The 16,543-nt window shown below is 45.2% G+C and overlaps 1 protein-coding gene across 50 annotated transcripts in view; it reads right to left on the bottom strand.

The window, feature by feature from the left end:
* zgc:77880 (zf-DHHC domain-containing protein) overlaps nucleotides 1–16,144 on the bottom strand; it is a 29,057-nt gene extending 12,913 nt beyond the window's left edge. For all 50 annotated transcript variants that reach the window (XM_052459105.1, XM_052459071.1, XM_052459078.1 and 47 more), the window contains exons 1-3: nucleotides 15,977–16,144; nucleotides 14,924–15,012; nucleotides 2,906–2,979 (exon numbers count right to left, since the gene is read on the bottom strand). In XM_052459105.1, the coding sequence (XP_052315065.1) occupies nucleotides 2,906–2,979; nucleotides 14,924–15,012; nucleotides 15,977–16,101 (288 nt within the window). In that variant the 5' untranslated portion in view covers nucleotides 16,102–16,144. The remainder of the gene's footprint in view (nucleotides 1–2,905; nucleotides 2,980–14,923; nucleotides 15,013–15,976) is intronic.
* Between the last annotated feature and the right edge of the window lie 399 nt (nucleotides 16,145–16,543).

Genomic DNA, 16,543 nt, shown 5'->3' with positions numbered 1-16,543 from the left:
AGGCCTTTCTAAGGACGGTGTTCCCAGAAGGAAGCAGAGGGTCTCTAGATCTTTCTAAGGATGGTGTTCCCAGAAGGAAGCAGAGGGTCTCTAGATCAGGCCTTTGTAAGGATGGTGTTCCCAGAAGGAAGCAGAGGGTCTCTAGATCAGGCCTTTCTAAGGATGGTGTTCCCAGAAGGAAGCAGAGGGTCTCTAGATCAGGCCTTTCTAAGGACGGTGTTCCCAGAAGGAAGCAGAGGGTCTCTAGATCAGGCCTTTGTAGAGGACGGTGTTCCCAGAAGGAAGCAGAGGTCTCTAGATCAGGCCTTTGTAAGGACGGTGTTCCCAGAAGGAGGCAGAGGGTCTCTAGATCAGGCCTTTGTAGGACGGTGTTCCCAGAAGGAAGCAGAGGGTCTCTAGATCAGGCCTTTGTAGGACGGTGTTCCCAGAAGGAAGCAGAGGGTCTCTCGATCAGGCCTTTCAAGGACGGTGTTCCCAGAAGGAAGCAGAGGGTCTCTAGATCAGGCCTTTGTAAGGACGGTGTTCCCAGAAGGAAGCAGAGGGTCTCTAGATCAGGCCTTTCTAAGGACGGTGTTCCCAGAAGGAAGCAGAGGGTCTCTGGAGATCAGGCGTTTCTAAGGATGGTGTTCCCAGAAGGAAGCAGAGGGTCTCTAGATCAGGCCTTTGTAAGGATGGTGTTCCCAGAAGGAAGCAGAGGGTCTCTAGATCAGGCCTTTCTAAGGATGGTGTTCCCAGAAGGAAGCAGAGGGTCTCTAGATCAGGCCTTTCTAAGGACACCCAGAGGAAGCAGAGGGTCTCTAGATCAGGCCTTTGTAAGGACGGTGTTCCCAGAAGGAAGCAGAGGGTCTCTAGATCAGGCCTTTCTAAGGAGGTGTTCCCAGAAGGAAGCAGAGGGTCTCTAGATCAGGTTTCTAGGATGGTGTTCCCAGAAGGAAGCAGAGGGTCTCTAGATCAGGCCTTTGAGGATGGTGTTCCCAGAAGGAAGCAGAGGGTCTCTAGATCAGGCCTTTCTAAGGATGGTGTTCCCAGAAGGAAGCAGAGGGTCTCTAGATCAGGCCTTTATAAGGAGGTGTTCCCAGAAGGAAGCAGAGGGTCTCCTGATCAGGCCTTTCTAGGATGGTGTTCCCAGAAGGAAGCAGAGGGTCTCCTGATCAGGCCTTTCTAAGGATGGTGTTCCCAGAAGGAAGCAGAGGGTCTCTAGATCAGGCCTTTGTAAGGACGGTGTTCCCAGAAGGAAGCAGAGGGTCTCCTGATCAGGCCTTTCTAAGGATGGGTTCCCAGAAGGAAGCAGAGGGTCTCTAGATCAGGCCTTTCTAAGGATGGTGTTCCCAGAAGGAAGCAGAGGGTCTCCCTGATCAGGCCTTTCTAAGGACGGTGTTCCCAGAAGGAAGCAGAGGGTCTCTCGATCAGGCCTTTGTAAGGACGGTGTTCCCAGAAGGAAGCAGAGGGTCTCTAGATCAGGCCTTTCTACCGGTGTTCCCAGAAGGAAGCAGAGGGGTCTCTAGATCAGGCCTTTCTAAGGATGGTGTTCCCAGAATAAAGCAGAGGGTCTCTAGATCAGGCCTTTCACAACATGGTGTTCCCAGAAGGAAGCAGAGGGTCTCTAGATCAGGCCTTTGTAAGGATGGTGTTCCCAGAAGGAAGCAGAGGGTCTCTAGATCAGGCCTTTCTAAGGATGGTGTTCCCAGAAGGAAGCAGAGGGTCTCCTGATCAGGCCTTTCTAAGGACGGTGTTCCCAGAAGGAAGCAGAGGGTCTCTAGATCAGGCCTCTAAGGATGGTGTTCCCAGAAGGAAGCAGAGGGTCTCTAGATCAGGCCTTTGTAAGGACGGTGTTCCCAGAAGGAAGCAGAGGGTCTCTAGATCAGGCCTTTCTAAGGATGGTGTTCCCAGAAGGAAGCAGAGGGTCTCCTGATCAGGCCTTTGTAAGGACGGTGTTCCCAGAAGGAAGCAGAGGGTCTCTAGATCAGGCCTTTCTATAACGGTGTTCCCAGAAGGAAGCAGAGGGTCTCTAGATCAGGCCTTTCTATGGTGTTCCTGGAAGAACACTAGATCAGGCCTTTGTAAGGACGGTGTTCCCAGAAGGAAGCAGAGGGTCTCCTGATCAGGCCTTTCTAAGGACGGTGTTCCCAGAAGGAAGCAGAGGGTCTCTATTATAGGCCTTTCTAATGGTGTTCCCAGAAGGAAGCAGAGGGTCTCTAGATCAGGCCTTTGTAAGGACGGTGTTCGCAGAAGGAAGCAGAGGGTCTCCTGATCAGGCCTTTCTAAGGACGGTGTTCCCAGAAGGAAGCAGAGGGTCTCTCGATCAGGCCTTTGTAAGGACGGTGTTCCCAGAAGGAAGCAGAGGGTCTCTAGATCAGGCCTTTCTAAGGACGCTGTTCCCAGAAGGAAGCAGAGGGTCTCCTGATCAGGCCTTTCTAAGGACGGTGTTCCCAGAAGGTAGTCAGAGGGTCTCTAGATCAGGCCTTTCTAAGGAGTTCCCAGAAGGAAGCAGAGGGTCTCTAGATCAGGCGTTTCTAAGGATATGTTCCCAGAAGGAAGCAGAGGGTCTCTAGATCAGGCACTTTGTAAGGACGGTGTTCCCAGAAGGAAGCAGAGGGTCTCTAGATCAGGCCTTTCTAAGGACGGTGTTCCCAGAAGGAAGCAGAGGGTCTCTAGATCAGGCGTTTCTATACCTGATGGTGTTCCCAGAAGGAAGCAGAGGGTCTCTAGATCAGGCCTTTGTAAGGACGGTGTTCCCAGAAGGAAGCAGAGGGTCTCTAGATCAGGCCTTTCTAAGGACGGTGTTCCCAGAAGGAAGCAGAGGGTCTCTAGATCAGGCCTTTGTAAGGACGGTGTTCCCAGAAGGAAGCAGAGCTGCTAATTAAGAGCAGTGACATCCATCACAGTAGTGCTGTGAGTTACTCACCCTCTCATTCATGTGTGAATTCTGGGACCTCAGGTCAGAGAAGTCGATAGCCGTCTCTGGTAGGGGAACCATACCTGGAGAACATACAGGTAGTCAGGTACACCTGAGTCACAACATATTATAAACCCACACCAACCATACCTGGAGAACACACAGGTAGTCAGGTACACCTGAGTCACAACATATTATAAACCCACACCAACCATACCTGGAGAACACACAGGTAGTCAGGTATACCTGAGTCACAACATATTATAAACCCACACCAACCATACCTGGAGAACACACAGGTAGTCAGGTATACCTGAGTCACAACATATTATAAACCCACACCAACCATACCTGGAGAACACACAGGTAGTCAGGTATACCTGAGTCACAACATATTATAAACACACACCAACCATACCTGGAGAACACACAGGTAGTCAGGTATACCTGAGTCACAACATATTATAAACCCACACCAACCATACCTGGAGAACACACAGGTAGTCAGGTATACCTGAGTCACAACATATTATAAACCCACACCAACCATACCTGGAGAACACACAGGTAGTCAGGTATACCTGAGTCACAACATATTATAAACCCACACCAACCATACCTGGAGAACACACAGGTAGTCAGGTACACCTGAGTCACAACATATTATAAACCCACACCAACCATACCTGGAGAACACACAGGTAGTCAGGTACACCTGAGTCACAACATATTATAAACCCACACCACCACCTGGAGACCATACCTGGAGAACACACAGGTAGTCAGGTATACCTGAGTCACAACATATTATAAACCCACACCAACCATACCTGGAGAACACACAGGTAGTCAGGTATACCTGAGTCACAACATATTATAAACCCACACCAACCATACCTGGAGAACACACAGGTAGTCAGGTATACCTGAGTCACAACATATTATAAACCCACACCAACCATACCTGGAGAACACACAGGTAGTCAGGTATACCTGAGTCACAACATATTATAAACCCACACCAACCATACCTGGAGAACACACAGGTAGTCAGGTATACCTGAGTCACAACATATTATAAACACACACCAACCATACCTGGAGAACACACAGGTAGTCAGGTATACCTGAGTCACAACATATTATAAACACACACCAACCATACCTGGAGAACACACAGGTAGTCAGGTATACCTGAGTCACAACATATTATAAACCCACACCAACCATACCTGGAGAACACACAGGTAGTCAGGTACACCTGAGTCACAACATATTATAAACCCACACCAACCATACCTGGAGAACACACAGGTAGTCAGGTATACCTGAGTCACAACATATTATAAACACACACCAACCATACCTGGAGAACACACAGGTAGTCAGGTATACCTGAGTCACAACATATTATAAACACACACCAACCATACCTGGAGAACACACAGGTAGTCAGGTATACCTGAGTCACAACATATTATAAACCCACACCAACCATACCTGGAGAACACACAGGTAGTCAGGTATACCTGAGTCACAACATATTATAAACCCACACCAACCATACCTGGAGAACACACAGGTAGTCAGGTATACCTGAGTCACAACATATTATAAACACACACCAACCATACCTGGAGAACACACAGGTAGTCAGGTATACCTGAGTCACAACATATTATAAACACACACCAACCATACCTGGAGAACACACAGGTAGTCAGGTATACCTGAGTCACAACATATTATAAACCACACCAACCATACCTGGAGAACACACAGGTAGTCAGGTATACCTGAGTCACAACATATTATAAACCCACACCAACCATACCTGGAGAACACACAGGTAGTCAGGTATACCTGAGTCACCCACACCAACCATACCTGGAGAACACACAGAGTCAAACATATTATAAACACACACCAACCATACCTGGAGAACACACAGGTAGTCAGGTATACCTGAGTCACAACATATTATAAACACACACCAACCATACCTGGAGAACACACAGGTAGTCAGGTATACCTGAGTCACAACATATTATAAACACACACCAACCATACCTGGAGAACACACAGGTAGTCAGGTACACCTGAGTCACAACATATTATAAACACACACCAACCATACCTGGAGAACACACAGGTAGTCAGGTATACCTGAGTCACAACATATTATAAACACACACCAACCATACCTGGAGAACACACAGGTAGTCAGGTACACCTGAGTCACAACATATTATAAACCCACACCAACCATACCTGGAGAACACACAGGTAGTCAGGTAAACACCTGAACCATACCTGTCACAGGTAGTCAGGTACATATTATAAAACCCACACCAACCATACCTGGAGAACACACAGGTAGTCAGGTATACCTGAGTCACAACATATTATAAACCCACACCAACCATACCTGGAGAACACACAGGTAGTCAGGTATACCTGAGTCACAACATATTATAAACACACACCAACCATACCTGGAGAACACACAGGTAGTCAGGTATACCTGAGTCACAACATATTATAAACATATGGAGAACACAGGTATAAACCCACACCAACCATACCTGGAGAACACACAGGTAGTCAGGTACACCTGAGTCACAACATATTATAAACCCACACCAACCATACCTGGAGAACACACAGGTAGTCAGGTATACCTGAGTCACAACATATTATAAACACACACCAACCATACCTGGAGAACACACAGGTAGTCAGGTACACCTGAGTCACAACATATTATAAACCACACCAACCATACCTGGAGAACACACAGGTAGTCAGGTATACCTGAGTCACAACATATTATAAACACACACCAACCATACCTGGAGAACACACAGGTAGTCAGGTATACCTGAGTCACAACATATTATAAACCCACACCAACCATACCTGGAGAACACACAGGTAGTCAGGTATACCTGAGTCACAACATATTATAAACACACACCAACCATACCTGGAGAACACACAGGTAGTCAGGTATACCTGAGTCACAACATATTATAAACCCACACCAACCATACCTGGAGAACACACAGGTAGTCAGGTATACCTGAGTCACAACATATTATAAACCCACACCAACCATACCTGGAGAACACACAGGTAGTCAGGTACACCTGAGTCACAACATATTATAAACACACACCAACCATACCTGGAGAACACACAGGTAGTCAGGTACACCTGAGTCAATACATATTATAAACACACACCAACCATACCTGGAGAACACACAGGTAGTCAGGTATACCTGAGTCACAACATATTATAAACACACACCAACCATACCTGGAGAACACACAGGTAGTCAGGTACACCTGAGTCACAACATATTATAAACCCACACCAACCATACCTGGAGAACACACAGGTAGTCAGGTACACCTGAGTCAATACATATTATAAACCCACACCAACCATACCTGGAGAACACACAGGTAGTCAGGTATACCTGAGTCACAACATATTATAAACCCACACCAACCATACCTGGAGAACACACAGGTAGTCAGGTATACCTGAGTCACAACATATTATAAACCCACACCAACCATACCTGGAGAACACACAGGTAGTCAGGTATACCTGAGTCAATACATATTATAAACCCACACCAACCATACCTGGAGAACACACAGGTAGTCAGGTACACCTGAGTCACAACATATTATAAACCCACACCAACCATACCTGGAGAACACACAGGTAGTCAGGTATACCTGAGTCACAACATATTATAAACCCACACCAACCATACCTGGAGAACACACAGGTAGTCAGGTACACCTGAGTCACAACATATTATAAACACACACCAACCATACCTGGAGAACACACAGGTAGTCAGGTATACCTGAGTCACAACATATTATAAACACACACCAACCATACCTGGAGAACACACAGGTAGTCAGGTATACCTGAGTCACAACATATTATAAACCCACACCAACCATACCTGGAGAACACACAGGTAGTCAGGTATACCTGAGTCACAACATATTATAAACCACACCAACCATACCTGGAGAACACACAGGTAGTCAGGTATACCTGAGTCACAACATATTATAAACCCACACCAACCATACCTGGAGAACACACAGGTAGTCAGGTATACCTGAGTCACAACATATTATAAACACACACCAACCATACCTGGAGAACACACAGGTAGTCAGGTATACCTGAGTCAATACATATTATAAACACACACCAACCATACCTGGAGAACACACAGGTAGTCAGGTACACCTGAGTCAATACATATTATAAACACACACCAACCATACCTGGAGAACACACAGGTAGTCAGGTATACCTGAGTCACAACATATTATAAACCCACACCAACCATACCTGGAGAACACACAGGTAGTCAGGTACACCTGAGTCAATACATATTATAAACCCACACCAACCATACCTGGAGAACACACAGGTAGTCAGGTATACCTGAGTCACAACATATTATAAACCCACACCAACCATACCTGGAGAACACACAGGTAGTCAGGTATACCTGAGTCACAACATATTATAAACACACACCAACCATACCTGGAGAACACACAGGTAGTCAGGTATACCTGAGTCACAACATATTATAAACCCACACCAACCATACCTGGAGAACACACAGGTAGTCAGGTACACCTGAGTCACAACATATTATAAACCCACACCAACCATACCTGGAGAACACACAGGTAGTCAGGTATACCTGAGTCACAACATATTATAAACACACACCAACCATACCTGGAGAACACACAGGTAGTCAGGTATACCTGAGTCACAACATATTATAAACACACACCAACCATACCTGGAGAACACACAGGTAGTCAGGTATACCTGAGTCACAACATATTATAAACACACACCAACCATACCTGGAGAACACACAGGTAGTCAGGTATACCTGAGTCACAACATATTATAAACCCACACCAACCATACCTGGAGAACACACAGGTAGTCAGGTATACCTGAGTCACAACATATTATAAACACACACCAACCATACCTGGAGAACACACAGGTAGTCAGGTATACCTGAGTCACAACATATTATAAACCCACACCAACCATACCTGGAGAACACACAGGTAGTCAGGTATACCTGAGTCAATACATATTATAAACACACACCAACCATACCTGGAGAACACACAGGTAGTCAGGTATACCTGAGTCACAACATATTATAAACACACACCAACCATACCTGGAGAACACACAGGTAGTCAGGTATACCTGAGTCACAACATATTATAAACCCACACCAACCATACCTGGAGAACACACAGGTAGTCAGGTACACCTGAGTCACAACATATTATAAACACACACCAACCATACCTGGAGAACACACAGGTAGTCAGGTATACCTGAGTCACAACATATTATAAACCCACACCAACCATACCTGGAGAACACACAGGTAGTCAGGTACACCTGAGTCACAACATATTATAAACACACACCAACCATACCTGGAGAACACACAGGTAGTCAGGTATACCTGAGTCACAACATATTATAAACCCACACCAACCATACCTGGAGAACAAACAGGTAGTCAGGTACACCTGAGTCACAACATATTATAAACCCACACCAACCATACCTGGAGAACACACAGGTAGTCAGGTACACCTGAGTCACAACATATTATAAACACACACCAACCATACCTGGAGAACACACAGGTAGTCAGGTACACCTGAGTCACAACATATTATAAACACACACCAACCATACCTGGAGAACACACAGGTAGTCAGGTATACCTGAGTCACAACATATTATAAACACACACCAACCATACCTGGAGAACACACAGGTAGTCAGGTATACCTGAGTCAATACATATTATAAACCCACACCAACCATACCTGGAGAACACACAGGTAGTCAGGTATACCTGAGTCACAACATATTATAAACCCACACCAACCATACCTGGAGAACACACAGGTGAGTCAGTCAGGTACAACCATGAGAACACAACATATTATAAACCCACACCAACCATACCTGGAGAACACACAGGTAGTCAGGTATACCTGAGTCACAACATATTATAAACCCACACCAACCATACCTGGAGAACACACAGGTAGTCAGGTACACCTGAGTCACAACATATTATAAACACACACCAACCATACCTGGAGAACACACAGGTAGTCAGGTACACCTGAGTCACAACATATTATAAACACACACCAACCATACCTGGAGAACACACAGGTAGTCAGGTATACCTGAGTCACAACATATTATAAACACACACCAACCATACCTGGAGAACACACAGGTAGTCAGGTATACCTGAGTCACAACATATTATAAACCCACACCAACCATACCTGGAGAACACACAGGTAGTCAGGTATACCTGAGTCACAACATATTATAAACACACACCAACCATACCTGGAGAACACACAGGTAGTCAGGTATAAACCCACACCAACCATACCTGAGTCACAACATATTATAAACCCACACCAACCATACCTGGAGAACACACAGGTAGTCAGGTATACCTGAGTCACAACATATTATAAACACACACCAACCATACCTGGAGAACACACAGGTAGTCAGGTATACCTGAGTCACAACATATTATAAACACACACCAACCATACCTGGAGAACACACAGGTAGTCAGGTACACCTGAGTCAATACATATTATAAACCCACACCAACCATACCTGGAGAACACACAGGTAGTCAGGTATACCTGAGTCACAACATATTATAAACCCACACCAACCATACCTGGAGAACACACAGGTAGTCAGGTACACCTGAGTCACAACATATTATAAACCCACACCAACCATACCTGGAGAACACACAGGTAGTCAGGTATACCTGAGTCACAACATATTATAAACACACACCAACCATACCTGGAGAACACACAGGTAGTCAGGTATACCTGAGTCACAACATATTATAAACACACACCAACCATACCTGGAGAACACACAGGTAGTCAGGTATACCTGAGTCACAACATATTATAAACCCACACCAACCATACCTGGAGAACACACAGGTAGTCAGGTATACCTGAGTCACAACATATTATAAACCCACACCAACCATACCTGGAGAACACACAGGTAGTCAGGTACACCTGAGTCACAACATATTATAAACACACACCAACCATACCTGGAGAACACACAGGTAGTCAGGTATACCTGAGTCACAACATATTATAAACACACACCAACCATACCTGGAGAACACACAGGTAGTCAGGTATACCTGAGTCACAACATATTATAAACACACACCAACCATACCTGGAGAACACACAGGTAGTCAGGTATACCTGAGTCACAACATATTATAAACCCACACCAACCATACCTGGAGAACACACAGGTAGTCAGGTATACCTGAGTCACAACATATTATAAACACACACCAACCATACCTGGAGAACACACAGGTAGTCAGGTATACCTGAGTCACAACATATTATAAACCCACACCAACCATACCTGGAGAACACACAGGTAGTCAGGTATACCTGAGTCAATACATATTATAAACACACACCAACCATACCTGGAGAACACACAGGTAGTCAGGTATACCTGAGTCACAACATATTATAAACCCACACCAACCATACCTGGAGAACACACAGGTAGTCAGGTATACCTGAGTCACAACATATTATAAACCCACACCAACCATACCTGGAGAACACACAGGTAGTCAGGTACACCTGAGTCACAACATATTATAAACACACACCAACCATACCTGGAGAACACACAGGTAGTCAGGTATACCTGAGTCACAACATATTATAAACCCACACCAACCATACCTGGAGAACACACAGGTAGTCAGGTATACCTGAGTCAATACATATTATAAACACACACCAACCATACCTGGAGAACACACACCAACCATACCTGGAGAACACACAGGTAGTCAGGTATACCTGAGTCACAACATATTATAAACCCACACCAACCATACCTGGAGAACACACAGGTAGTCAGGTACACCTGAGTCACAACATATTATAAACCCACACCAACCATACCTGGAGAACACACAGGTAGTCAGGTATACCTGAGTCACAACATATTATAAACACACACCAACCATACCTGGAGAACACACAGGTAGTCAGGTACACCTGAGTCACAACATATTATAAACCCACACCAACCATACCTGGAGAACACACAGGTAGTCAGGTATACCTGAGTCACAACATATTATAAACACACACCAACCATACCTGGAGAACACACAGGTAGTCAGGTACACCTGAGTCACAACATATTATAAACCCACACCAACCATACCTGGAGAACACACAGGTAGTCAGGTACACCTGAGTCACAACATATTATAAACCCACACCAACCATACCTGGAGAACACACAGGTAGTCAGGTATACCTGAGTCACAACATATTATAAACCCACACCAACCATACCTGGAGAACACACAGGTAGTCAGGTATACCTGAGTCACAACATATTATAAACCCACACCAACCATACCTGGAGAACACACAGGTAGTCAGGTATACCTGAGTCACAACATATTATAAACCCACACCAACCATACCTGGAGAACACACAGGTAGTCAGGTATACCTGAGTCACAACATATTATAAACCCACACCAACCATACCTGGAGAACACACAGGTAGTCAGGTATACCTGAGTCACAACATATTATAAACCCACACCAACCATACCTGGAGAACACACAGGTAGTCAGGTATACCTGAGTCACAACATATTATAAACACACACCAACCATACCTGGAGAACACACAGGTAGTCAGGTATACCTGAGTCAATACATATTATAAACCCACACCAACCATACCTGGAGAACACACAGGTAGTCAGGTATACCTGAGTCACAACATATTATAAACCCACACCAACCATACCTGGAGAACACACAGGTAGTCAGGTACACCTGAGTCACAACATATTATAAACACACACCAACCATACCTGGAGAACACACAGGTAGTCAGGTATACCTGAGTCACAACATATTATAAACCCACACCAACCATACCTGGAGAACACACAGGTAGTCAGGTATACCTGAGTCACAACATATTATAAACACACACCAACCATACCTGGAGAACACACAGGTAGTCAGGTATACCTGAGTCAATACATATTATAAACCCACACCAACCATACCTGGAGAACACACAGGTAGTCAGGTACACCTGAGTCACAACATATTATAAACCCACACCAACCATACCTGGAGAACACACAGGTAGTCAGGTACACCTGAGTCACAACATATTATAAACCCACACCAACCATACCTGGAGAACACACAGGTAGTCAGGTATACCTGAGTCAATACATATTATAAACCCACACCAACCATACCTGGAGAACACACAGGTAGTCAGGTATACCTGAGTCACAACATATTATAAACCCACACCAACCATACCTGGAGAACACACAGGTAGTCAGGTACACCTGAGTCAATACATATTATAAACCCACACCAACCATACCTGGAGAACACACAGGTAGTCAGGTATACCTGAGTCACAACATATTATAAACCCACACCAACCATACCTGGAGAACACACAGGTAGTCAGGTATACCTGAGTCACAACATATTATAAACCCACACCAACCATACCTGGAGAACACACAGGTAGTCAGGTACACCTGAGTCAAAACATATTATAAACCCACACCAACCATACCTGGAGAACATACAGGTAGTCAGGTACACCTGAGTCACAACATATTATAAACCCACACCAACCATACCTGGAGAACCTGGAGAACACACCTGGAGGTAGTCAGGTATACCTGAGTCACAACATATTATAAACCCACACCAACCATACCTGGAGAACACACAGGTAGTCAGGTATACCTGAGTCACAACATATTATAAACCCACACCAACCATACCTGGAGAACACACAGGTAGTCAGGTACACCTGAGTCACAACATATTATAAACACACACCAACCATACCTGGAGAACACACAGGTAGTCAGGTACACCTGAGTCAATACATATTATAAACACACACCAACCATACCTGGAGAACACACACCAACCATACCTGGAGAACACACAGGTAGTCAGGTATACCTGAGTCAATACATATTATAAACACACACCAACCATACCTGGAGAACACACACCAACCATACCTGGAGAACACACAGGTAGTCAGGTATACCTGAGTCACATACATATTATAAACCCACACCAACCATACCTGGAGAACACACAGGTAGTCAGGTACACCTGAGTCACAACATATTATAAACCCACACCAACCACCAGACCATACCTGGAGAACACACAGGTAGTCAGGTATACCTGAGTCAAACATATTATAAACCCACCAACCACCTGGAACCATACCTGGAGAACACACACCAACCATACCTGGAGAACATACAGGTAGTCAGGTACACCTGAGTCAATACATATTATAAACCCACACCAACCATACCTGGAGAACACACAGGTAGTCAGGTATACCTGAGTCAATACATATTATAAACCCACACCAACCATACCTGGAGAACACACAGGTAGTCAGGTATACCTGAGTCAATACATATTATAAACCCACACCAACCATACCTGGAGAACACACAGGTAGTCAGGTATACCTGAGTCAATACATATTATAAACACACACCAACCATACCTGGAGAACACACACCAACCATACCTGGAGAACACACAGGTAGTCAGGTATACCTGAGTCACAACATATTATAAACACACCAACCATACCTGGAGGTAGTCAGGTATACACACACCAACCATACCTGGAGAACACACACCAACCATACCTGGAGAACACACACCAACCATACCTGGAGAACACACAGGTAGTCAGGTATACAACCATATTATAAACACACACCAACCATACCTGGAGAACACACACCAACCATACCTGGAGAGTCAGGTATACCTGAGTCACAACCAACCATACCTGGAGAACACACACCAACCATACCTGGAGAACACACACCAACCATATAGAACACACACCAACCATACCTGGAGAACACACACAGGTAACCTGATCACAACATGGAGAACACACAACCAACCATACCTGGAGAACACACAGGTAGTCAGGTATACCTGAACCATACCTGGAGGTAACCTGACACACATATTATAAACAACCATACCTGGAGAACACACACAGGTACACCTGAACCATACCTGGAGAACACACAGGTAGTCAGGTATACAACCATACCTGGAGAACAGTCACACATATTATAAACAACCCAACCATACCTGGAGAACACACAGGTAGTGGTAGAGTCACAACATATTATAAACACACCAACCATACCTGGAGAACACACAGGTAGTCAGGTATACCTGAGTCACAACATATTATAAACACAACCAACCATACCTGGAGAACACACAGGTAGTCAGGTACACCTGAGTCACCATATTATAAACCATACCTGGAGAACACACAGGTAGTCAGGTACCATACCTGGAACACACAGGTAGTCACCTGACACACCATATACCTGGAAACACACACCAACCATACCTGGAGAACACACAGGTAGTCAGGTACAGGTACCAGGGATGTTCTCTTGATAAGTGTGTGTATTTGACTATTTTCCTGTCCTGCTAAGCATTCAAAATGTAACGAGTACTTTTGGGTGTCAGGGAAAAGGTAAGGAGTAAAAAGTACATTATTTTCTTAAGGAGTGTAGTGAATTAAAGTATTCAATGAATGGTAAAGTACAGATACCCCCAAAAACGACTTAAGTACGTTACACCACTGCACCAGATACACACATGTACAGACAGAAGCCTTGCTAGACTAACACACCCCTGTGTGTAAAGAAAAACACTTTCTGGGTTAGTCTCGTCAGTTGGTAGTATCGTCTCCGTCTCTCACACGGGCTGAACAAACCTGGGTCTGAGAAGACAGCTTTGGAGTGACAGGCCAGCAGCAGTAGTAGAATCAAGTTAAACACCGACCCATGTAGTGTACACCACACACTGGGAGGAGAGGAGAGTTAGAGAGGAGGGAGAGACAGAGAGAAGAGACTTTATATTTCACTTTATATATTATCTACCTCACTTGCTTTGGCAATGTTAACACATGTTTCCCATGTCAATAAAGCCCCTTGAATTGAGAGAGAGAGAGAGAGAGAGAGAGAGAGAGAGAGAGAGAGAGAGAGAGGAGAGTGAGAAAGAAGGAGCGGGGGGGGAGAGAGAGAGAGAGAGAGAGAGGAGAGAGAGAGAGAGAGAGAGAGAGAGAGAGAGAGAGAGAGAGAGAGAGAGAGAGAGAGAGAGAGAGAGAGAGAGAGAGGAGAGTTGGAGAAAGAAGGAGCGGTGAGGGAGAGAGGGAGTGAGAGTCAAGGGTGGAGACTGACAGCACCGATTGAATGAATGACAGTGAACTAGCAAACCAACTACACTGGCTTGTAGCACCAAACAAACTATTTGACACTTTTCTCTAACTGCAGTAGAGAAGGGATGAAACGTTTATCCGGTTTGACTGGTTCGACAAGGATAGATTACAATTTGTTGAGTTCACAGTAAACCCACAGATTGGGCGAGTTCATTATGCATGGCCCGGTGCACTGGGTTTGCGCCTTTTATACCGTTCCATTCCTAAAATGACATCCCTACCCACCCGGGGCAGCGGGCCATGCAAAACGAACTCTCAGTAGTGGGGCTCTGAGTGTCAACAACATTGTTTTGATGCTATCAAACTAGCCATTCACTTTGTTCTTGTGTACTGTGCTCAAAGACTGAGTTGGGAAAACGCGTTAACCACCTGGTCATAGTGAATGTACAGCCCCGCTACAGGTAAGTAACTATAAGTAATGTAACGAAGCCGTTGTCAACACTGGATCCATTGTACCGATACAAACAGCCAAGGTATGCTAACGTTAGCTATACAGACGCTAAGCCGTTTTTAAGCAGTTAGCGGAAGAAACACACGCACAATATTTACCTTCCCGAGTAGGCAGGGATGAGGACATACTGAATCACCACGTAATCGGCGTAAAAGACGCTGAAATAAGTTAGTATGAGACATATAAATCCACACGGGTCTCGCCTACAGCGTAGCAACGCCATCTTGGTTCCCCCGTCCGTCCCCCTCTTCCGGGTGACGTCAGGAGGGCGGGGACTAGGGAGAGAAGCGAAACCATCCAATGTTAAAGGTGCATTACCGCTTCCGGCTGGACGCGGTATTGAATAAGAACTGCGCTCCCGAGTGGCGCAGCGGTCTAAGGCACTGCATCTCAGTGCTAGAGGCGTCACTACAGACCTTGGTTTGATTCCAGGCTGTGTCTCAACCAGCCGTGATTGGGAGTGCACAATTGGCCCAGTGTTGTTAGAGTTTGGCCAGCGCAGGCCGTCATTGTAAATAATAATTGGTTCTTAACTGACTTGACTCGTTAAATGAAGGTTAAATTAAAATTTTAAAAATATTATTTTAAATCACAGTCCACTACTAAATTACATCCGTACACACCCCCAGGAACCTGTGATGGGGCTACATTCACCGACAGGAGTT

Source organism: Oncorhynchus keta, chromosome 13 (assembly GCF_023373465.1).
Source record: "Oncorhynchus keta strain PuntledgeMale-10-30-2019 chromosome 13, Oket_V2, whole genome shotgun sequence".
NCBI classification, from domain to species: domain Eukaryota; kingdom Metazoa; phylum Chordata; class Actinopteri; order Salmoniformes; family Salmonidae; genus Oncorhynchus; species Oncorhynchus keta.
The sequence above is the reverse complement of the archived record's forward strand: the minus strand, read 5'-3'. Positions and strand labels throughout refer to the sequence as shown.